The sequence below is a fragment of the Diabrotica virgifera genome, chromosome 7, assembly GCF_917563875.1.
Source record: "Diabrotica virgifera virgifera chromosome 7, PGI_DIABVI_V3a".
Lineage (NCBI taxonomy): Eukaryota > Metazoa > Arthropoda > Insecta > Coleoptera > Chrysomelidae > Diabrotica > Diabrotica virgifera.
In genome coordinates, this window is record NC_065449.1 from 249,034,837 (window position 1) to 249,058,676 (window position 23,840).

Here is a 23,840-nt window from a genome sequence, read left to right on the forward strand (position 1 = left end):
AAAATCAGTATTAAAATATTTATATTTATATCACACTTTGTTTTTAACTATAATATAAACCATATACGCAAACAAGAACATTTTTTAATTATTTCAATTTTTTTTAATTAACTCTTATTAAGTTTGCAAATTATGATTTTTCGAATCCCTCCTACTGAAGATTAGTCCATTCACTCAGGGTAAAATATTGCAACACCTCCGACTTTTAAAGAACCTTTTGGATTAACATGAAATTTAGCTAACAGACATAGCTAACATGTCAAAGAAAAAAAATTGAGATTGTGCCGATGTGTGCTTCTGCCCTGGGGGGTGAATACCACCTCTTCCCGGGGGTCACAAAACATACGTTAAAATTAAGTCCGTAAGTGGATAAACTGACTAATTTTAAGCAACTTTTGCCCTACTTATAGAGTTTTTTTCACCAAGTCAACACTTATCGAGTTATTTGTTAGTGAATATGTTGATTGTTTTCCCGAAATGTGCTTCATTTTTTGGTTATTTCAAATTGAAATATTCGAATTGGACCTACTTTTTATTAGCTACAACTCTGCTTCTACTGGGTCCACAGAGTTCATATTTACACCATTTTTTCACTTTTTTTCTAAGCTATATTTTTGCTAAGAATATTGTTTCGATAAAATACTTACTTTTTGAGCTATCTGCGAAAAACCGTCTAAAAACGTGTTTTGTTGAAAAATGAATATATTCACTCGAAAGGACTCTGTAGAACAAAAGTTGCTTAGAATTAGTCAGTTTATTCACTTACGGACTTAATTTTAACGTTTGTTTTTTCACCCCCATGGCAAAAGCACACATCGGCACAATATCACTTTTTTCTTTGACATGTTAGCTATGTGTATGCCAAACGTCATGTCAATCCAAGCGGTTTTTTAAAATTCGGGGCAAAAACCGTGAGTAAATGGACTACATTATATACCTATTCACATAACAATATTTATATTAAATACATATTTCAAACTTTTTTTATCACAAAATGTAAAAAATCTATTGTGTCTTTATAAAAACTCCAAAGTGTTAAGTCTCCCTGTGTGATTCTTGACAATATTTGGCAGAGCTTCCAGACGGAATGGTTTCTTTATGTTGTGGTCGTGGTGATGTGTTGTATGTCCTGAAATATTAATAATAATAATAATAATAATAATAGTCACCTTTGTCTATTTGAATATGTCGACAATAGAGCGTCGAAGTATTGGTTGGTATCAGGAAAGATGTTTCCCGAGACAGAGGGTTGCTTACTTGCCATTCGAATCAGGTTATTCCAACTAGAAATTACCTGAAGTATATTGTCAAAGATCCTCAGGTCCAGAACGACAGATGCCGATATGGATGTCAAGCCCAAGAATCCATCAAACATCTTAGCGAGGGCTGCCAGGCGTTTGTCGGAACTGATTATAAAGAACGCCACGACTCAGTTGGAAATATCCTTCATCAAGAGATAGCTATCAAACTGGGACTTCTCCAAACCGACCATCTCCCTTATTATCAATACGTCCCTGATAGAATGCTTGAGGATGGCAACTACAAGCTATAATGGGATCGCACTGTGCTCACAGACCAAACAGTGGCACACAATAGACCGAATCTCATACTAGCTAATAAACGTACTAGGAAAACAACATTAATAGAGGTGGCGATACCTAACAACAATAATCTGCGTGTTAAGCACAACGAAAAGATCGCCAAGTATAGAGATCTCGAAATACAAGGAGACAATAGGGAATGGAAAGTACCCAGACAATACCTATTATTCTTTCTACTACTGGAGTCATTCCGAAGAACCTCATAGAAAACATCAAAAAGATGGGTCTAAAAGTCTAAATAAACATCTTTACAAGACTATGCAGAAAGCTGTGCCACTCTCGACGTCACCTAGGGCTCAATGACACGGAAGGATTCCCACCAGAGCTCAATCTTTTTGATACCCTAGGTATCTGGGATGAGTGAATTTTCCCCTTAGAGGGAGTGTTAGCCGTATGGCTAAATCTGGATAATAATAATAGTAACCTTTTATACCGCCAACGCTGCTTAGGATTATAGCAGGGTGGTCTTCTATCTCTAGGGCCTACGGTATACAAGGAAGGTAACAGGTCTAGTACTACGCTTAAACCGCCTATCATTACCCCTGGTTTTACCCAAGGTGCTCATTTTATTCAGGCTGAGTCGACCTGGGACCTGTAGACATTTAAAAATGTATAGATCTAGATGTTCTGGTCGGTGCTGGTATTCGATCCCCGTTCTTCTGTGTGGAAGCTTGACATCCTACCGCCTGAGTTATCTGGCCCGAAAAAAAATGAGTTTAACACTAGAGTAACTGAAAATAATATGAGATTTTTTTCTGCAAGACTAGTTGTTCTTATTTTAACTTTTATTGTAATATAAACGTATTATAAACCTCTCATTACTATCCCATAAAATCCGGTGTCCCTCAAGGAAGTATCCTGGGTCCCCCCCTGTACCTCATATACACTGCTGATATCCCAACAACAAATACGACCACAGTAGCCATGTTCGCAGATGACACCGCCATAATATCCATCGTTGATGACCCCCCAAGTAGCATCAGGAAACCTTCAAATACACCTGAATCTACTACACAACTGGATGAATAGATAGAAAATCAAAGTTAACTATACTAAGGGACGGTTGTTCGAAAGCTAATCAAGAAGTTGATTATAATTAAGTCTCCTTAACAACCATCAAATAACAACACCCCTCATTTGTACGTCAATCAGTTGATTGTAATCAATTATGTCAATTATCATTATGATAATTAACATAATTGATTGATTAATTAATTATTAATTAACATAACAATTATTAACATAACTGATTAATAATAAATCTCATAATTGTAATCAATTATGTTTTCAGCAACCCAAAGTTGACATTGACAGTTGCGTGACAGTAATTAAATATTTGATAAAGATCAGTTGATTTCATTTTTGATTAGCGTTCGAACAACCGGCCCTAAGTCTAATCAAATTACATTCACCAACAAGAGCATCGTATGTCCTAGAATCACACTGAACAACATATTACTATCAGTAAAAACAGAAGTCAAATACCTGGGAATGACACTTGACCAAAAGCTCATTGGAAAGCACACATCTTGGCAAAACAATTCCAAATCAACATGAAAATACGTCAAATGAATTGGCTAATAGGCCTAAAATCAGAGTTATCTACAGATAATAAACTTCTCTTGTATAAGTGCATAATAAAGCGTATATGGACATATGGAGTGCAATTATGGGGCTGCGTCAAGACTTCTAATACCAAAATCATTCAGAGAATCCAATCCAAAATACTCAGAATGATTTTAAATGCCCCGTGGTACGTTAAGGGTCGTTTAAACACAGCGATAAATCAAACAACTTATCAAGGTCAATCGAGTTGTTGCAACTTATCATTGTGTGTAAACGGTGCATCGCACAACTTATCAAAGTTGGAGTTGGGTTGAAGGTGGTATCGCATTGAATCGCAGCGTCTAAACAGTGTTTCAACTTGTCATCACAACTAGTTGCTGTGACTTATCGTTGTGTTTAAACGACGCTTTAGTAACAAAACACTGCATGACGACTCGGGTATACTGTTCGTTGAAGACGAAATCAGCAGGCTAACAAGAAATTATTTAGAACATCTGCCAGCCCACCCCAACGAGGAAGCAAGGCAACTACATCTCCAACCAGAAGTCAGACGAAGATTGAAAAGACATTGGCCAACGGATTTTATTCTTTAATTTCAATTTTACTTTCAAATTATAATCAAACATTAATTTAATTTGTTAGTGTTAGTATTGGGAGTGTTATCAGTGGATAACTTCTCCTCTCATGTATTTGCAATACTCATATTTACTAATAGCTTTTAATAGCAGATTGTAAATTTTGCAAATTTAATACAAAAAATAAATGTATTGGATGCTACTTCAAATGTAGAGGAAGTGAAGAAGATGAGAAAAATAGCAGATATGATTAAAGAAAGGGAGGTCGAAATTCAATTATTTCGACCTACAATACCTAGGGATAGTAGTAGTCGGTATTACAATCTCTAGGGATTATAATGATTTATGAATGAATGAATGAACCATCAGGGAACTTTGCGACAAGTAAATATTTTTTGTATGAGAGTATGAGTTCCTAAATGTAATAGACGTACTTACCGTTGAGCCAAAGGTTGGGTCCGTAGCCATTTCCATTAAATATGTGTTTTTTCTTCGGAGAACTTCGTCGATCAGAGTCCTCTGTGGATTTATTTCTTCTAGCAAATTCTGGAAAAGTTACACGACCATTTCGGCCTATTTCAGTTAGATAAATTTCTTTTGTCCAGAAAAATATACGATTTTCGATATTTTAAATATTTTTAGAACGTTAGGATTGTTTTTAGTGATATAAATTTATTTTTGTGTAGACATAGTTTCTGAGTAAAATTATCATTTGCTATGTTATGTATATCAAGTCCATCATTTAGTAATAATTAAAGAAAATTCATATATTCCTCCGGATCACAAGAAAAATTGATTCGATTATAATTAATTTAGATGAGGTATCGATAACAAAACAGAACTATGTGAGGACTATCCTTTTGATTATTTGTTTTGTTTTATGATATTTTTTAGGAACAGTTATAATCTTTGCATTTTATTCTATCCCTCGAAAAGGACCCCGCAGAAACCTTTTGGGAAATGGCTCTCTGTCAAATGCTCTGAAACTTTGGGTTCTGGTAGTCCTTGATGTGTAGAACAAAAGTCTCAATGGGCGCGTAGCTCCAAAAAATCATAGTTCTAAATAAGCCTCTGAAGTTATAGGTACAGTGAGGACGTTTGAGTTGAAATAAATTCATTTTCTCGAGAATGGGCGACTCTGGAGATAAATTACAAATCAGGTCGATTTTTATTTTTAAATTATAATTTTTTGACATATTATTATATATCATACTAGTGACGTCATCCATCTGGGCGTGATGGCGCAATCGATGATTTTTTTAAATAAGAATAGGGGTCGTGTGATAGCTCATTTGAACGGTGATTCAATTCTCTATTCAATAATATAAACATTAACATAATTATTTATACAGGGTGTCCAAAAAAATTTTTTGAATTAAATTAATTGAGACAGAAAGAAGAATGTATATAATTTATTTTATTCGAAATACATTTTAATGTTATCCGAAAACAGGAAAAAATGTTTATTTGATAAATAAATATTGTTTTTAGCTTAAATTTAATATTAAAGCTGCCACCCACTTGCCTCTTAGCAGTTTGAACATTTAATTTAAGCGAAAAGCAATGTTTATTTGTCAAATTAACATTTTTCTGTTTTCTGAAAGCAGTAAAATGTATTTCGAATTAAATAAATTATATACATTCTTCTTTTTGTCTCAATTAATTTAATTCATAAAAAATTTTGGGCACCCTGTATAAATAATTATGTTAATGTTTATATTAGTGAATAGAGAATTAAATAACCTTTCAAATGAGCTATCACACGACCCCTTTCGCTTAAATTAAATGTTCAAACTGCTAAGAGGCAGTTGGGTGACAGCTTTAATATTGAATTTAAGGGGAAAACAATATTTATTTATCAAAGAGCTATGCGCCCATTGAGTCTTTTGTTCTACACATCAAGGACTACCAGAACCCAAAGTTTCAGAACATCTGACAGAGAGCCATTTCCCATAAGGTTTCTGCGGGTCCTTTGTCCCCCGCTCTCCCTTGGTGAGTATAATACACCATTAAAAATGGCCGTCAAGCGGAAAAGATCGAGCTCCTAACGTTAAATTTTGTAAAACTGAAATGTATTTTCAATTTTTTTATATATAATTTACATGATTGAAAATATTAATTGTGTGTAGTATTCAAACAGCACCTTGTATAATTAAATAAATAGTAGGTATATTTAAATAAATAGGGTAGTTTATGGTGTAGTATTACAGAAGTTTACATTATTTTTATTCCTCCTCTATAATTTAAAATAAAACTAAAACAAATATTGAATTTACATTTTATTGACTTAAAAGAACATTTGACATAAAAAGTGCTTTAGTTTTTAATTTTAATTTAAATTTTTTACAATAATCAGAAAAGCTTGCTACCTAAGCTTTGAAATAGACATTAATCCTCGAAAATTAAGTTTCCATACCGGATTTCAGAAGATTTTTCAAATTTTGAACGAGATAACTGAAAAATAAGCGTTTTATTTTCAATTTTTGAAGGACGGGAATAAAAAGAGATCACTTGGTGCCAAATCGGGATTTAATGACATGATCCAACAAATCAATGTTGTATAATAATATGGAGTTCATAACTATATGCTGAACAATTTGCCGGTGTAGGCTAAGTTATGATGTTCAGGTTTTAGTGGAGGTTGATTCGTCTTTGCTGTGTCGGTTGTTCTGAATTATCGGAATAATAAATGATGTCATTCACAATTAAAAATTGTACGTTTGTCTACCAGTAGGTATGATAGTAACGAGTCCAGGATTTTCAAAAATCAGACGAGTAAGTATAGTCTGTAACAGGCTTCTTTAACAGTGAGAAATGACGTACAATAGTTACAAGATGATGTAGACAGGAAAATAACAAAGATGGAAAACTTAAAGAAGCAAAATAAATGAAGAAAAGAAACTTATGATAGTATACTGAAGAGTATAATAATATATAGCTGAGAAATATGACCATTGAAGAAACTGATAGAAAAAGTACTAAAATAACTGGAGAAGAGAAGCGAGAAAATCAACATGAGGAACAGGATCAAATAAAGAGATCAGAAAAAGCGTGAGCATAAAACTCGACATCTCAAAGAAATACCAAATAATAAATCCAAAATTATGTGTTGTGATACAACAATCGATGCTCTTCTTCTTTAAGTGCTTTTAGACCTTTGTCATCTCTTTCTTGATGTCTTATCTTCAGTTCTTTTGTGGTCTTTATCTTCTTTTCCTGTTTTTTGACTTCCCCGTTAATCCTTTTCCTATGATTGGGTATTTTTTGTATATGTCCCTACCATATTAAATATCTTATTAATTCTTTTCTGGTCCTTATCTTCTTTTCCTGTTTTTTGACTTCCACGTTAATCCTTTTCCTATGATTGGGTATTTTTTGTACATGTCCGTACCATATTAAATATGATAAAACACGAAAAGAAGATAAAGACCACAAAAGAACTGAAGATAAGGCATCGAGCAAGAGATGACAGAGAAAGGTCAAAAAACACTTAAAGAAGAAGAGCATCATTTGTTGTGTCACAACAAATAATTTTTGGACAACCTTCACAAAATTCTACACATGGAATCTAAAATCATAACATCATCGTAAAAAATATAAACGGCTTTCGTCTTCTATTTCTATGCCAGTGTTGTCATATCTCAAAATTTTGATAGCACACCTCGTTTGAACAAATAAAGGTTGGTTTATGATATATTATTACCTTTCCACGTTTGTATAACCGTCGCAGCATCCAATTTCGCAGATTGTCTCAAAAGTTCATTGACCCTTTTTGTTGGTGGTTGAAAATAATTGCTGATGATATTTTCCCTCTCGATTCCGTCCATTCGCTGCTACGGGGATAAAATACACTCAAAGTATTGTACTACACAAATATTTTCGACAAATAACTCAGGGGTGTATGGTTTGAAAATTTTGAAATTTTCGATTTTAAAAAATTTTTTTAATGGAAGTGCATAATCTCTAAAATACTCTCAGAAAATTTCAGATTTATATGAGCAGAATTACGGGAAATACAGCATGTTGAATATCGTAGTGAGAAACGTCAGCAGCTGTTTTCTTTCTCTTTTGTAAATTACTCCGCGATTCAAAAACATATTCTGGTGTGCATCACTTTACGATTTGACAGATGAAAAGAAATTTAAAATAAAAGTTGTCAAAACTTTAAACGCGTTTTTCTCAAAACTGCTTTTTCCAAAGGCTGTGGACATTGTAACTTTAAAACTACTTAACGATGCACCTGAAATTTTGCATAGATTTTCTTTAGAGATTTCGTGGAATAACGCTGTCGAGTTATTTTTTGTTTTATGCTTATTTTTTGTTTATCAATAATAAATTTCTATGTTGATTTTCACTCTTTTTTTTTTACAAAAAATTTGGTTATTTTGACTTCCGAGTGATACCAAAAGCTCAAAAATCGGTAAAACTAAAAACTCTATAGCGTTACCTCGAGAACTTAAGAGCTAATAATTTTTTTTGAATTTATTGTTTCACATGGTCCAATGACGAGTTTTGATGTCCACCGCAAAATCCATTATTTTAGGTGTCTGTAAAAATTTGCCACCGTTTGCTTATTTTTCAATATTTTGCCTTGAAATTTTTTGAATACTTATTCTTTGGATTGTACTGGATGTGTTTATTTAATTTAAAAATAAAATAATTATACCACAGTATAAAAAAATTCACAAAAATGTGCTTAAAAATGTTGATTTCAAACCATACTCCCCCTTAAGTACAAAGAGACAGTATTGACATAATTTTTGTTGTATTTCACTCCAGCTGGCTTCCTTTTGCGCAATCAAGATGCTAAGCTTATCTGGTAAAGCTGTATATAAAAGAATAGCTACTAAAGCTACCATTTAGTGTATACACTAAGATTTTAAGCTAACAGTGCAAAAGTAAATCAGGAATTAGTACCTCATCGTTATAATAATACGGACTTGAAGTATTAGATTCGCTTGATGATATTCCATTGCCATTCTGGTCTATACCATCATGCAGCGACATGCAAAATTAAAAGAAAAGCTTTAATTTTTGTATCATACAAGGCTCTGAGTAAAACAATATTAAAAGATATATTTAACATAAAAAAGCCAAACTGTCTTATATTTTAATTTAGCTGTCACCTTTAGTAAAGAATGGTTTACTGAGGTTTCTTCTTCTCTCATATCTTCGTCACTCTCTAAACGACCTGGAGCAGTCTGAATATCGTATGTTCGTCCTATATTAATAGTGAATTTGTATAATTTTGAGAAAATATCAGAACATAAGGAATATAGCAAAATTGGATCACTAAACGCTGCGTATAGGTACTATTTCTATGACGCAATTGATAGTACCTATACGCAGTTGATAGTAGTTTCAAGACATTGTTTTAATCTCTTACTTGACAAAGACTTGCCACAGAACTAGTTAAACCAGATGCAAAGACGACGGCAAAGTCAAAGGATAAGAGAATAGCAAAAACACAACGAAATAAAATAAACAATAAAAAACAAAATATTCGAGTAGGAACATGAAATGTGAAAACATTATTAACGCCAAGAAAACTGGCAGAAGTAGCAAAGCAACTAAAGGAATATCGAGTAAATATTGCTTGTCTACAAGACACCAGATGGGGAAAACAAGGCATAATCGATAGAAATGAATATGGAATCTGGTATACCAACGGGAGTAAAGAAGGATATGGAGGAACAGCAAAAGTGGAACATGAAACGGAACATATTCCAAAACGAACATGAAAAATTGCCAAAACATGATAATTGGAGGCTTTATTGCGCAAATTGGCAGAGAAAAATGAGCTAAAGAAGTAGTAGCGACGCAAACAATACACAAGAGAACAAACGACCCCGTACATAATACATAAATACATTTTTTACTTTTTCTTCAATTTAAAACTTGATCAGATCTGTACATAGATGCAATATTCCTGGAGTTTTATAGATGCAATATTATTTTAGTTAGAAGAATGTGCATACTTATGCCAAAACTACGCATCATTTTCAATTCTCCCCCTATAATAAAAATGCCTGGAAGTAATTACGTCGAACTACAATCCTTTCTTTTAAGAACGCCTTTGGAATGATCCTAACGCTTTTCGATTAAGTACTAGCTACAACTATAAATAGTCAAATGCCCACCATTCCAATTCAGATCATAGTTTATTGTCACGATGTCTACTGATGTCAATTTAAATTTTTTGAGTAGTGAAAAACCCATGTTAAGTGGTAAGTCTTGAATTATTTTTCTAGTTCATTTAAACATACCATTATAAGTATTTTTCTTTTGTTAAAGGGTTTTTCGTTTTAAAGTATACTGAGATACTTGCATTTTCTTCCGGAAGTATTTCTTCCGCGTGTCCAAATCACCCCACTTCTCTCGATAAGTAACTTATAATACGAAAATTTTCGGCATTACTAAAACATTAGACATTAAAAGACAAAAGCTCAAACAATTTCTAACCAGTGTCTGACTTTTAAAATGTAAAATGTTAACAGATCGATAGCTTCAGCATGAGAAATTAACGTTGAAACAAATGAGTAAATTGGTAAAAAAAAATACTCACCGGCTGGAGGTAATCTTGTCCTTGGTATAACCAAATCGGGAAGTCTATATTTTTGGGAATCCTCTAACCATATCGCTTGTTCCTTTATCGCTTCTAAATCACTGGAAATAAAAATATTATTTGGTTATTAGATACAGTAGTGATATTTAAATGGGTAACGTGGTACCTAAAAATGCTGTCACAACTCAAAATATACGTTTCTTTCACTAGACTTTGCTTTTTTGGAAACTTAATGGCGGGAAACAAATCTTTCTTTGCAATGCAACATCTAATAAAGTCAAAACTTCTGTCACGAAGTACAAAAATCCAGATATATAAGCCAACAATACCACCAGCAGTCGCGTATGGAAGCGAAACATGGATGGTAACAAAAAGAGAAGTATATAAATTGCTGGTATGGGAACGTAAAATCCTTCGAGTAATATATAGCCCTTGTAAAGATAGCGTGACAAACGAATGGAGGCGGAGACACAATGGCGAGTTAGAGTCCGTCTTCAGAAAGGAAAATCTAATCAGATATATAAAGGCCAATAGACTAGGATGGCAGGGCATGTGATACGCAGTAACGACAATCGCCTTATTCGCGGTGTGCAAGTACTTGGAAGGGAAACGACAAACGACCGTGCGCGAGTCGCGGAGAATATTGCAACTATCTTAAATAATTCATATTGTCAATTGAAATTGTCAAATTGACGTATATTTCATACCTTCTGTCATTGAAGCAGACAAATTATATATTGCTCCACAATATTGATATGATATGCAATTATTATATAAAGGTAAATTTAATTAATTGTATTTTGCTTGCAGTACTGCATTTTAATAACTAATTTTATTTACTACATACAATTGTTTACGTTTGCATAGCATAACCTGCATCTTATTTTTTCTTCTTATTATTTTTTTGGACTATGGCCTTGACAATATCCAGCAACCAGGACTAATATAATTGGCCAATATAATTAAAAGTGCGAATAAAAGTACAGAGCGTAGAAATAGAGGTCGCTTTGCCGAACTTGCACGGTCCCAATAAACAATGTATTTTGGGAAAGACCAGATGGAACAAGGTCTGTAGGATGGCCTAAGAAAAGGTGGAAAGATGCAGTCAGAGAAAATCTGGAGAAATAGGGAGTGAGACAATGGGACATAGTGGCACACGACAAACATGGAAGACAAAAGTAAACGCGGCAAAGACTCACGAAGAGTTGTAACGACATTGATGAAAATTTATCAATGGTTACAGTTTAAAATTCTTCTATCTTACCTGTAATTACACTCTTTTTTGAGGGTTCCCACAAGTTTATCGGAAATTTGGCTAATTAGTTTATTATTTCGTTCTTGTTTTCTTATCGTTTCCAGGTAGTCTTGCCTCTCGGATTCGAATTCGCTTTGAATATCGCTAATTTCCTTCTCCATTATTTTCACTTTGTGCCTGTACTTTCTAAGAACGTCCGTTTTTAGATGGAGCTCCTGACTTATGTCCCTGTATTGGTTATGGAGCAGTTCTCTATCTTCGTTCATTTCAATTTTGGCCAGTAAATGAGCAATAACACTGAAAATGTACAAATGATTTTACAAGTTGTTATCAGAAGGAAAACAAATAGTACATTCTTTCACGGTTTTTGCTGTAAATTTTAAAGAACCGCTTGGATTGATATGAAATTTGGCATACGCATAGCTAACATGTCAAAGAAAATAAGTGATATGGTGCCAATGTGTGCTTTTGCCCTGGGGGTGAGTTTCACTCCATCTCGGGGGTGAAAAAATATATGTCCAAGATAAGTCCCGAAATAGATAAGTAAACTGACTAATTTTAAGCAACTTTTGTTCTATAGAGTTTTTTCACAAAATCAATACTTTTCGAGTTATTTGCAAGTGAATATGTTCATTTTTCAACAAAATAACGACGTTTTTAGACGGTTTTTCGCAAATAACTTAAAACGTAAGCATTTTGTCGAAAAAAATATTCTTAGCAAAACTATAAACCTATAAAAAAGTGAAAAAAAAACGGTGTATATATTAGGTCTCTATGCCTAGCAAAAGCAGAGTTATAGCTAATGAAAAATAAGTTCATATTCGAAAAATTCCAAATAGTTCAATGTGAAATATCCAAATATTGAAGCATTCTTGGGGAAAACACATTACAACTTTTTAAAAGTGTTTAAAAAAAGCTTTATTTCGGTTTTTATATAAAAAAAATTCTATCATCAAATGTAAGTAAGCTACGCTCAAAATAAAGTTGGTCCCTTTTGTTTTAGCAAAAAAAATCAGGAAGATCACCCCCTAATTAGCAACTTAAATGAAATTAATCGTTACCGCTTTACAAGTTACTTTAATTATGTTGTGTTTATATATGTAAGTTTCATCGATTCAAAGTGCTTATTTTTGAAAACATTTGGTTTTAAAGTAAAATTTTTAAAAATTTTAATTTTGAAAAAAACGCTTTTTTTCAAAATAACTTATAAATTGTTAGAGATACCAAAAATCTTAAACAATAAAAAAGTCGGGTTTACTTTTCTGAATATTTTGTATTTTTTTGTTTTTCTGTAAGATAAAAATTGGTTAAGATTCGGTGTTTCTAAATTTGCATACACTCGTGATAAGTGACTCGTTCAAGCCCTTTTAACTACAGCTCTTTCAAAGGACTTTGAACCGATGAAACTTACAGATCATATGATCAATACACACGCGAGTAAAAAACTTGTGAAGTGGTAACAATTAAGTTCATTTGAAATGCTAATTAGGGGGTGATTTTCCCGATTTCTTAACAAAAAAAAGGGACGAACTTTATTTTGAGCGTAACTTGTTTACTTTTGATGCTAAAATTTTTCTTTAAAAACAAAAATAGGCATTTTTTAAACACTTTAAAAAAGTTAAAATGAGTTTTCCCCAAAAAAAGTGCTTAGTTTTTTGGTTATGGCACGTTAAAATATTCGATTTGGAATTTGACGAATATGAACTTATTTTTCATTAGCTATAACTCTGCTTCTACTAGGTATAGTGACCTAATATATACACCATGTTTTTCACTTTTTTACTTGCTATGTCTTTGATAAGAATTTTTTTCGACCAAATACTTACTTTTTGAGCTATTTGAGAAAAACCGTCTGAAAACGTGATTATTTTGTAGAAAAATTAACATATTCACTTGCAAATAACTCGAAAAGTATTATTTTGGTGAAAAAACTTTGTAGAACAAAAGTTGCTTAGAATTAGTCATTTTATCCATTTCCGGACTTATCTCGAAACTCACCCCTAGAGCAAAAGCACACATCGGCACAATATCACTTTTTTTCTTTGACTTGTTAGCTATGCGTGTGCCAAATTCCATGTCAATCCAAGTGGTTCTTTAAAATTTAGAGGTTTTGCAATATTTTGCCTTTAAAGAACGTACTAAAAGGAAAAAAGCTATCAAACAATAAAAAAGGAAGTTTTATCGTGTTTCTTACTTTGCTCTTTCTTCGGCTGCTTGTTTCTTCCGTTTTCGTCTCTCCGACAATTCGTAGTCATTTGCTTTTTCTCCTCCGATCATCGACGCCTTCAGGGCCTCCATCCTCTTCAATATCTCATCCTCCGACGTTTCTTCTTTCTTTTTATTCACACTTATCTCCGTATTTAACTTTTTTATATTTTCGTCGTATTCCTCCTTGATCTTTTGTATCTGCTTGATGATATTTTCTTTCTCTATCTTCTCGTTTTCATGTAAGGACTTCAGCTTTTTCATTTCTTGTTGGTATTGTTCGAGTAATTTGTCTCGTTTTGAATCTAAGTCTGGATTGGCGACAGTGGAAGGCACGTTTCGGTTTATTTCTTCTTCAGGTGTCATCGTTAAGTCTTCTACTTCGATGTCGTTGTTTATTATCGTCGGTTTGTTTTCTAGTAGAGCTTTTAGTCTTGATATTTCTTCTTGGTATTGGCGGAGTATTGTATCTTTTGGGTCCTGAAAAAATAAAAAAATATCTATGAATAGCATTTTTCTACAATAAAGTGTCACAGAAGCCATGAGAACCACCCCTGTACAAGGAGAGATTAGGTCAACAGTACATAGACTAAGGCAGCGTAAAGCTCCTATAAGCATAATACAAAGAGCCGATCAAGCAGGGTTATATCTGGAGATAAAGGCGGACAATGCTTGTAGACCGAATGGTCCAAAGATATAACTTTGACAAGCATTTTAACACCACAGTACCTGTTAGGACTGTCTCTTGTTTTCAACATAAGACGAGATCCAAACTTCTAAGTGGTTGATTATGAAAGACTCTGATTAATTGAAGAGTACAGGGAAAAACAAGGAATGTCACATTTTAGGTATACATATTGAGACAAACACCAATAAAGGTTTAATTCTTGTGATATCTAAAAACTACTTAGCAGAATTCTAGCAATCCTTATTCTATGATCTTAATATATATATATATATATATATATATATATATATATATATATATTTAGCATCTTATGACGTCCCCCCATGTTAAACCGTAGTCTCTCGTGGCTTCCAGGTCTTCGTGAACTCCGATATACGGTTGCCACGAGGACTTTCCCTAAAATGTATCGCAAATGAAAGGTACCACTTCCTACAATGCTTACACAAAATATTGGCCGGACGTCCTCAGTCACGTTATCTGTATAATAATATACACATTACTTGGAGCAATTGCCGTCAGGCGCGCCATGTTCGCTTGCTGTATATCTAAAATCACTTTAACGGTTTTGATGGCATCCAAATATATATTTATTCAGTTTGCGGTTGTAGTGGTCTCCGTATATTTGAGTTTATGTCCTCATGGCTTCCACTGCGCTGTTGTCACCTCAAATGTTGGAATTTAGACTTCGGATATTTTTATAATTGATTATTGTAGTATGTTGAAAAAAATATTGTTGTGATATATTAATGATATTTTTTTGTATAATTAACAATGTATTTTTTTTCACTGCAAAAATAAAAAATTAAAAAGTATGTTCATTAAAATTGATGAATTTATCATAACCAGTTGCCGAATCTGCTGGTCTAATTGCTCAATTGTAACATATTATAGAAGTGTTAAAATTGAATTCTTAATTTTTTATTACAAAACTTTTACCTCGACAGCGTAGGGTAGAAGAGGACGGCTTAAGTAAAGTAACTACAAAATTTTTAATAATATAATTTGTTCAACTAATAGGTGCAAAGGTGTCTGGAAAATAATAAAAATGTTTAAAACATTGCTTACTTATTTCATACACTCAATGTATTTTTTTATGTAAGGATTTTTTTAAAATATAGTAGTAAGTCTTAAATTTCACATTACATAAAGTAGTTAAGTCTGCTAGTCTACAAAATTAAAAACAAATAGAATACATACTTAAAAAAAATTAAAGCACTCATGCCATACCAAACGAACTACATTCTTACATATTTTAAAAAGAAAAATCTTTAATTTTGCCTAACCCGACTAAACTATCGGCAGGTAAAAAGTCTGCAGTATGCGGGGGCCCTACTGTTGAAATAGATTAGAAAATTAAAATAAACTTATCTACCATTATGAAATTCTAATTTGACACAAAAAACTGTATCCTGGATTAAGAACAAGTGTGTAGAATACTCTCGTGAATTAAGAAGCGTTTCTACTGTAGGGTGACCATATCATAAATTTGAAAAAAACGGGACACATCCAAGCAGCAGTAGCGCACCTATAATTTTTCTCTGGGGGGAAGGGGGTTGGCTTGGGCGTCGAAATTTTTTTCTATATTTTGTGAAAGACAAGTTACATTTTCCTGCTATTATTTATATATTTTTCATATGCCCTGGGGGAAAGGGGGTTTAACTCCCAAACCCCCCCTGGGTGCGCTACTGCCAAGAAGGGTTTGGAGCGATAATACACAAACAGGGATTGAAACACCGTCTTTTAGCTAATTTGGAACCTATAAATCCTTTTCAATTTTAAATGTGTAATTTACGTACGATCAAGACTGCGAAACGCAGAAAACTAAAAAACTACGCTAGAATGACGTGGATAAACAACCAATCCGTTAAAACAAAACAGGGAAGAATAAAAAATAGCGAGAAACACAGCAAACTCAACAAATAAAAAGAAGAAAAATGACGGGTTTCGCTGGAGGACATTAAAAAAGACAGAAAACCATCAAATATAACAATTTTACAAAAAAGTCAGATAAAAAATTACGTCCAGCATTAAAACAAGAGTACTAAAAAACAAAAAAAAGAGAAACTTTGTTTGAAGACAAACAGATCAGCAGAATATGAGAAGAATATTACGAAAAAATGCTATTCGGTATGAAGGAAACAGATGAAGAAGAACAAGATAACAACGAAGTAGAAATTTTCACAGAAGAAAACGTACAAAAACAAATATTAAAAACATAGAAAACGGAAAAGCAGCAGAAGAAAATGAAATAACAGTGGAAAAAAATACAGAGGAAGAGAATTACATAAGGAAATAAACCAGCTAATACAACAAAAAATATGAACAAAACAGACTACCAGCCGATTGGAACGCAGATATTATAGTAGGTACCTATATACAGTAAAACCCCGCAAATCCTAACTAATTGGGGGGACAGCCTGTTCGGATTCCGAAAAGGTCGGATTATCCGAAAGTTAGCCTAAATAATAATTGAAAGTTTACTTTGTCGTTGATTTTGAGTCGCTGTGCCTGTCTCTCTCCCTCTTCCACCCATCTCAGATTGATGTCACTGACGCAGAGCCAGTGTCATCATTTGTGCTTAGTCGTTAACTCCATGGCTTGATTTCTAATTTGAATAAGCTCCATTTTTCCCCGTTCCCCTATACAAGATGGATCAGAAAACTAAGAAGAAAGTGTAATTACAGAACGGATTGAAGCTGACGACAAAGGGAGCGAAGAATTTACGGATGAATACATTGTAGACTTGGTTCAACCTCAAGGCAACCCTAATGACTAATGAAGATGAAGAAAGCGAGGAAGAAGTTTCCCTGTCATATTGAGTGTCACACGCAGATGCCACTAAAGCTCTGGGTGTGGCTCTACGTTACGTATGCATTACCAGTAGATGTAATGTTTATGTATAAATAGAATTAGAATTAAACAATGGTTTCGAATTCACCTGTATAAGTTGCAAGTTGGGAGGGTCAGGTAGTAAAAAAGTTACGAATTGGCCGGTGTACATTTTGATTTGAAAAAGTTTGTCATTAAGAGTTACGAGTTGGCGCGTGTCCATTGGAAGAAGGAGAATGTCACGGTTAAATAATTTAAAGGACTGGTTTAGATGCAGTTCTATAGAACTCTTTATAGCAGAGGTGGATAGATTAAAGATAGTGATGATGATATCCAACCTCCGATTAGGAGACGGCACTTGAAGAAGAAGAAGATATTAGATTTTACTGATTATGCCGCCCCCTTGTGATGCCGCCTGATGCGGCTGCCTCACCGCATCATAGAACGGCACGGCCCTGAAAATTACAGTCTTTTCGTTTAAGTCGCTACAGGTAAAAATAAGTAATTAAATATCTTATATCAGATAGAGTATTCATTTTTAGTAGATGAACAAAGGTTTAAAATGGCAGTTTTTGAATTTTGGTACGATTATTTGTTGCTTCGGAAGTTGCAAAAATAAACTTTTGCAAAAATAAACTTAATACTGATATTACATGAAAAATTGGGTCAAACATTCCATGTTCAGTCCAGATATAACAAAAAATTTCAAGGTGATTCGTCAATTAGTTTACATTTTATTCAATTTGTTTAATAAAAAATCCTTTTCTTTGCAATGATAAAGCATGCTTTTCTTCATAAAATAATAATGATACAGCAATTTTGTGGAAACTACATGAAAGAAGAATACTTATGTTTTCAAAGTTTTTAAAAAAATAATAAAAACTCATTTTTATCATTCCGAAAATATTTTAGTAAAGTAGTCATTTTTGGCTTATAAACAATTTGAATAACTTTGTTAGTATTGACTGCAAACTAAATTAATCGACTAAGGGATGGAAAAAACCTACCGGTTATAACCTAAACCCAGTTTTTTTAATTCGAAACAACCGGTTTTACCGGTTGTTTTTTTGTCCCGGTTATAACCGGTTTTTTTTCTTTTTAAAGTAATAACCATTGAAAAACCGAATAAGTTGCCTATGGAAAAAAATTAATTTAGAGAAAAATGAAGAAATTTCTATATATTTTCGATCTTAATCATATAATATTATAAATAATAAATGCGAAGTAATTAACCCAAACAACCATAATTCAACTTTTATTTACTAATAGAGAACTGGACGAAAGTGTCACATCAGCTTTTATGAAACAATTTTGAGAATAGTTATTTAGATTAATAAATGTTTCAAAGACTGGTGAAATGGTGCATGTGATGATAATATTTACATAAAAGTATGTGATCTGCTTGAAATCGATATTCCAACCATCATCAGCTAAAAAATTGTTTATACTTGAGTACTTGAGACTTAAGACTCTTGTATAATGTAATTTGGATGCCTAGGTTTGGGTCTAGTTATACCATACTATAATGTCAAAAAAATATAAAAATGGAATGTCAGTCAAGTTCAAGTAAAAGTTTTTGTAGATATTGTCCTGTAATTACGTTTGTAGAAAAAATATTGCATGATATGCGTGTTAAAAGTGCATTTTTAAGGCACTCATGTGAATTACAGAACTCGCTGTCGCTCATTCTGCAAACTTTCACATGCGTGCCTTAAACGTGTACTTTTAACACTTATATCATAAATAACTATTGAAATACTGATTACAAAAATTTATAGTATTTTAAGCCTTTCTGAGAGCATATGCGCAAAAATTTCGCTCGAATTATTTTTAAATGCGTTCATTTTTTTCGAATACTGAGAAAACCTTAAGTATTTTTAAAAAATTTAAACGCAGAAAGAAATATTACTGTATTATCCATGGTCGAAAGTCCTTGAGAACTTCTATAATATTTATTTTAATAAGTCACAGGGGTGAAAAAAAATAGTCTGATTTTTAATTTTAAATATATATTACAAAAGAAACTTTTTGTTCATTATAAGGGACTTTCTGCCCTCGGGAATAATGTAGTCTTCTATTTTGCGTTTAAATATTTTAAAAATACCTATTAGTTATCTCAGGATTCGAAAAAAATAAATGCGTTTAAAAAGAACTCGACCGAAATTTTGCGCCTACGCTCTCAAAAAGGATTAAAGTATTAAACATTTTTGTACTGTTTGAATTTATGCGACGATTGACGATCCACTGTTTTAAAGATTGGTTGAACAGATGTTGCCAGTTGTATGGTCCTCACTATGTGTATCGTAAGTTATTCAACAGGGCATAGAATATACATGGTTAGAAAATATACGCCAAAGTCAGCGCCTCTATGCGGAAAATCTCTGAACTAAAAATTGATGTGGACCATACAAAGTGAGGTCCCACTTTTTTTTGTAAAAAACAGTGTTTGCTATCAGTACATGTCTACGAAAAAGTCTTACATTGATTGACTAAGTGAGGTCCGTATACTGGACCTCACTTTGTACAGGACCTCACTTCAACCGCAGTTTCTTTTGATATGTGGCTCACTTCATACGCTGGGAGTAAATATATATATATATATATATATATATATATATATATATATATATATATATATCATAAAGGAGTACGACCGTCAATTCCAATATAACAAAGGAGCACTCGTAAGTGTAGGGTTTTATCGGTCAAGTGGGTGAAAAAAGAGACAAAGAATTCAGCTACTTCATCTATTTATTGAAGACGTTTCGTCTACTGCTCAGTAGACATCATCAGTTCATCTACAAAAAGAGTGGTATAAGAGTTGGATGTTGTCTCTTATACCACTCTTTTTGTAGATGAACTGATGATGTCTACTGAGCAGTAGACGAAACGTCTTCAATAAATAGATGAAGTAGCTGAATTCTTTGTCTCTTTTTTCACCCACTTGACCGATAAAACCCTACACTTACGAGTGCTCCTTTGTTATATATATATATATATATATATATATATATATTAATATTAATATATATATATATATATATATATATATATATATATATATATATATATAATATAGCTCAACAGGCCTTAAAGGCCCATGGCTTGGAATTTCTCCACGGTTTTTCTCCATTTTCTCCTGTCCATGGCCGCAGTTCTCCAATTTGATATCCCGATTGTTTATGATCTTAATATAATATTAATATATATTAACTTATTAATTTAATAATGCATTAAAAAACTGCTGACATTCCTTGTTTTTGTTCGGTAGCGTGTGGACAATCCTCGTTCTTTGCCTGGATACAAATTCTTAGAAAAATGTAGACTGACCTTCCTGGTTATTATCCTGAATCGATAGGCTAGTCGATAGTGCTCAGTTTTGGCTACCACATGGCAAAAAAAGTCAAAATTCATGAAAAAGTGACATCCCTTGTTCTTCCCCTGTAGTCTTCAATTAATCTTCATCGAAGCAAGGTACCATTAGATGTTGAAGCAATAGTAGATTTAGAGTTTTTATATTCTTATTTTATTTGAGCACAGTTAATTTTGCAAACACATTTGTATTTTACAATCTGTGTTAACTTAAAATTGAACATTTTGCTATGTCTAGTATATAGGGTGAGTCATGAGGAACTGTACATACTCCTACCTCGTATAGAGGCTCCTATGGGGAATAACAAATGACCATTAAAAAGTGTCTGCTCCCATTGTTTAATAATATACAGGGCGAGTTTCGCATTTTGACAGAAATTTGTATTCGTCATAATTTTTGAACGGTCAGATCGATGTGTCTCTTATTTTGGCCAATCGTAACACTATTACCATATTATAATCAACTAATTTATTCAAACTAGAAAAAAACAGATCCGGCTTTAAAAAAATTAGTTCGTTTTGGTCTTAGAAAAAATTTTACCCTGTATACGCTTTTTGAAAACTCTAATATGAATTTTACAAATTAGACAAATAGGCAATTAAAATGGCATATTTATTTTTTTCCGCACACGATTACTTAATTTTTTATAAAAAAATCAAATTTCACTATGAATTAAAAGTTTGGTAAAGTGAACCATAGATTTAAAAAAAATAACTTTTATTATAAAAATTAATTTTTTTTGCACAAATAAGTAATTTATGTTACCATCCAAACCACTGATTTATTCAAACTAGAGAAAAATCAGGTCCGGATTTACAAAATTAGTTCGTTTTGGTCTTAGAAAAAATTTCACCATGTATACGCTTTTTGAAAACTCTAATATGAATTTTACAAATAAGACAAATAGGCAATTAAAATGGCATATTTATTTTTTCCCCACACGATTCCTTAATTTTTTATTAAAAAATCAAATTTGTCAAAATCGGAATTTTAACCTAAAAATGAAAAAAAAAATGAACTCACTGTTTAACTCGCTACAACTCTGTTCCATTTTAATGTTTTTTTTTTCTGAAATATTTACAGCACATACCTCTTACCATTGTGAAGACTATGAAAGTTGTTGTAGACTTTCAGTATTCTTCTTGTAAAAGTTGCAAACTTGTAAATCGCAAAAATTAGGTGGAAAAATTTAAAATTTATCAATTTGATCACGTCTATGTTAAACTATAGAGTCCAAAAGAAGTGTTATGGGAAGTTTTAGATCTAGACGTGTTATAGAAAAAAAAATGGTAAAACTTTTAATTTTAAGAAAAACGTTGTTTTTGTAAATTAATTTTTGTAAAAAAAGTTAATTTTTTTAAATCTATGCAAAAACTTTGCCAAATTTTTATGCATAGTCAAATTTGATTTTTTAATAAAAAAATAAGTAATCGTGTGGGGAAAAATAAATATGCCGTTTTAATTGCCTACTTGTCTTATTTGTAAAATGCATATTAGAGTTTTCAAAAAACGTATACAAGGTGAAATTTTTTCTAAGACCCAAACAAACTAATTTTTTAAATCCGGGCCTGATTTTTTTCTAGTTTGAATAAATCAGTTGATTGGGTGATAACATAAATTAAATATCTGTTCAAAAAAAAATAATAATTTTGGTAATAAAAGTTCATTTTGTTAAATCTATGGTTTACTTTACCAAACTTTTAATTATTCATAGTCAAATTTGATTTTTTTTATAAAAAATTAAGCAATCGTGTGGGGAAAAAATAAATATGCCATTTTAATTGACTATTTGTCTAATTTGTAAAAATCATATTAGAGTTTTCAAAAAGCGTATACAGGGTGAAATTTTTTCTAAGACCAAAACGAACTTATTTTTTAAATCCGGGCCTGATTTTTTTCTTGTTTGAATAAATCAGTTGATTGGTGGTAACATAAATTAAATATTTGTTCAAAAAAAAATTAATTTTAGTAATAAAAGTTCATTTTGTTAAATCTATGGTTTACTTTACCAAACTTTTAATTCATAATCAAATTTGATTTTTTTATAAAAATTTAAGCAATCGTGTGCGGAAAAAAATAAATATGTTATTTTAATTGCCTATTTGTCTAATTTGTAAAATTCATATTAGAGTTTTTAAAAAGCTTATACAGGGTGAAATTTTTTCTAAGACCTAAACGAACTAATTTTTTTAAAGCCTGATTTTTTTCTAATTTGAATAAATCAGTTGATTAGGTTGCAATAGTGTAACGATTGACCAAAATAAGAGACACATGGATCTGACCGTTCAAAAATTATGACGAATACAAATTTCTGTCAAAATGCGAAATTCGCCCTGTATATTATTAAACAATGGGAGCAGACACTTTTTAATGGTCATTTGTTATTCCCCATAGGGGCCTCTATACGAGGTAGGAGTATGTACAGTTCCTCATGACTCACCCTGTATACACCTACATAGCGAAGGCGAGATGTGTAATTTTACGTAGCGCATGATGAATTGTCCGACTGAGGACTAGATAGAGAATGTGTGCATAGAGCACGAGTTTTGATTGTCCCAAATAGGGATGAGAGAGTGTCTAGATAGATCATCGGGACTTGAGAGTGTGTACGTAGAACGAGAGTTGTGATTGTCCCAACTGAGAACGAGAGAGTGTCTGGATAGAGCGTCGAGAGATCATTCGACTACGGACTTGAGAGTATCTTTTTACAGCCAAAGAGCCAAATTTATAGGAATCTTAAGCAAGGGAGAGAAATAACGATATTTTTATTGCCTTCTAGTTTGTACATTCAAAGCAATAAAAAGTTGTTTATAATCGACTATAAAAGTAAATATAGAACGACAAAAAATACAGGTGTATGGCTTGAATTATTTCTTCATAGCCATAAAAGAAATTTCAACCAATATTACTTACTCATAAATTAGAAACAATAGACCCCTTTCAAGGCAGTAAAATTAATTATGTACTATGAATAAAAAAATGAAACTATTTAAACTTGCTTACCTCGTTTACTTTCGGTTTGTTGTGAATATTTTTAGCTCTATTCGCATATCTTAACGTTGACAACGTTTCTATGTAATCTCTGCTTGAAGGACTTACACATGCTATCATCAGCGTCCTCGTGTTTCCCCCCAAAGAGTCCTAAAAACATAAAAACTCTAAATTTACACTTACTTGCAATGC

The 23,840-nt window shown here is 32.4% G+C and overlaps 1 protein-coding gene across 8 annotated transcripts in view; it reads right to left on the minus strand.

The window, feature by feature from the left end:
- Window positions 1-72: 72 nt before the first annotated feature.
- The window catches only part of LOC114325222 (osmotic avoidance abnormal protein 3), an 88,593-nt gene continuing 64,825 nt past the window's right edge, over window positions 73-23,840 (minus strand). Inside the window, exons 8-15 of one of the 8 annotated variants that reach the window (XM_050656622.1) lie at window positions 23,661-23,798; window positions 13,757-14,247; window positions 11,572-11,859; window positions 10,308-10,408; window positions 8,660-8,727; window positions 7,446-7,575; window positions 4,181-4,315; window positions 73-1,129 (exon numbers count right to left, since the gene is read on the minus strand). In XM_050656622.1, coding sequence (XP_050512579.1) covers window positions 1,017-1,129; window positions 4,181-4,315; window positions 7,446-7,575; window positions 8,660-8,727; window positions 10,308-10,408; window positions 11,572-11,859; window positions 13,757-14,247; window positions 23,661-23,798 — 1,464 coding nt within the window. In that variant the 3' untranslated portion in view covers window positions 73-1,016. Of the gene's footprint in view, window positions 1,130-4,180; window positions 4,316-6,925; window positions 7,576-8,659; window positions 8,728-8,868; window positions 8,964-10,307; window positions 10,409-11,571; window positions 11,860-13,756; window positions 14,248-23,660; window positions 23,799-23,840 lie in introns of those variants that run through there. The other 7 variants (XM_050656624.1, XM_050656621.1, XM_050656623.1 and 4 more) reach the window with 7 other exon arrangements.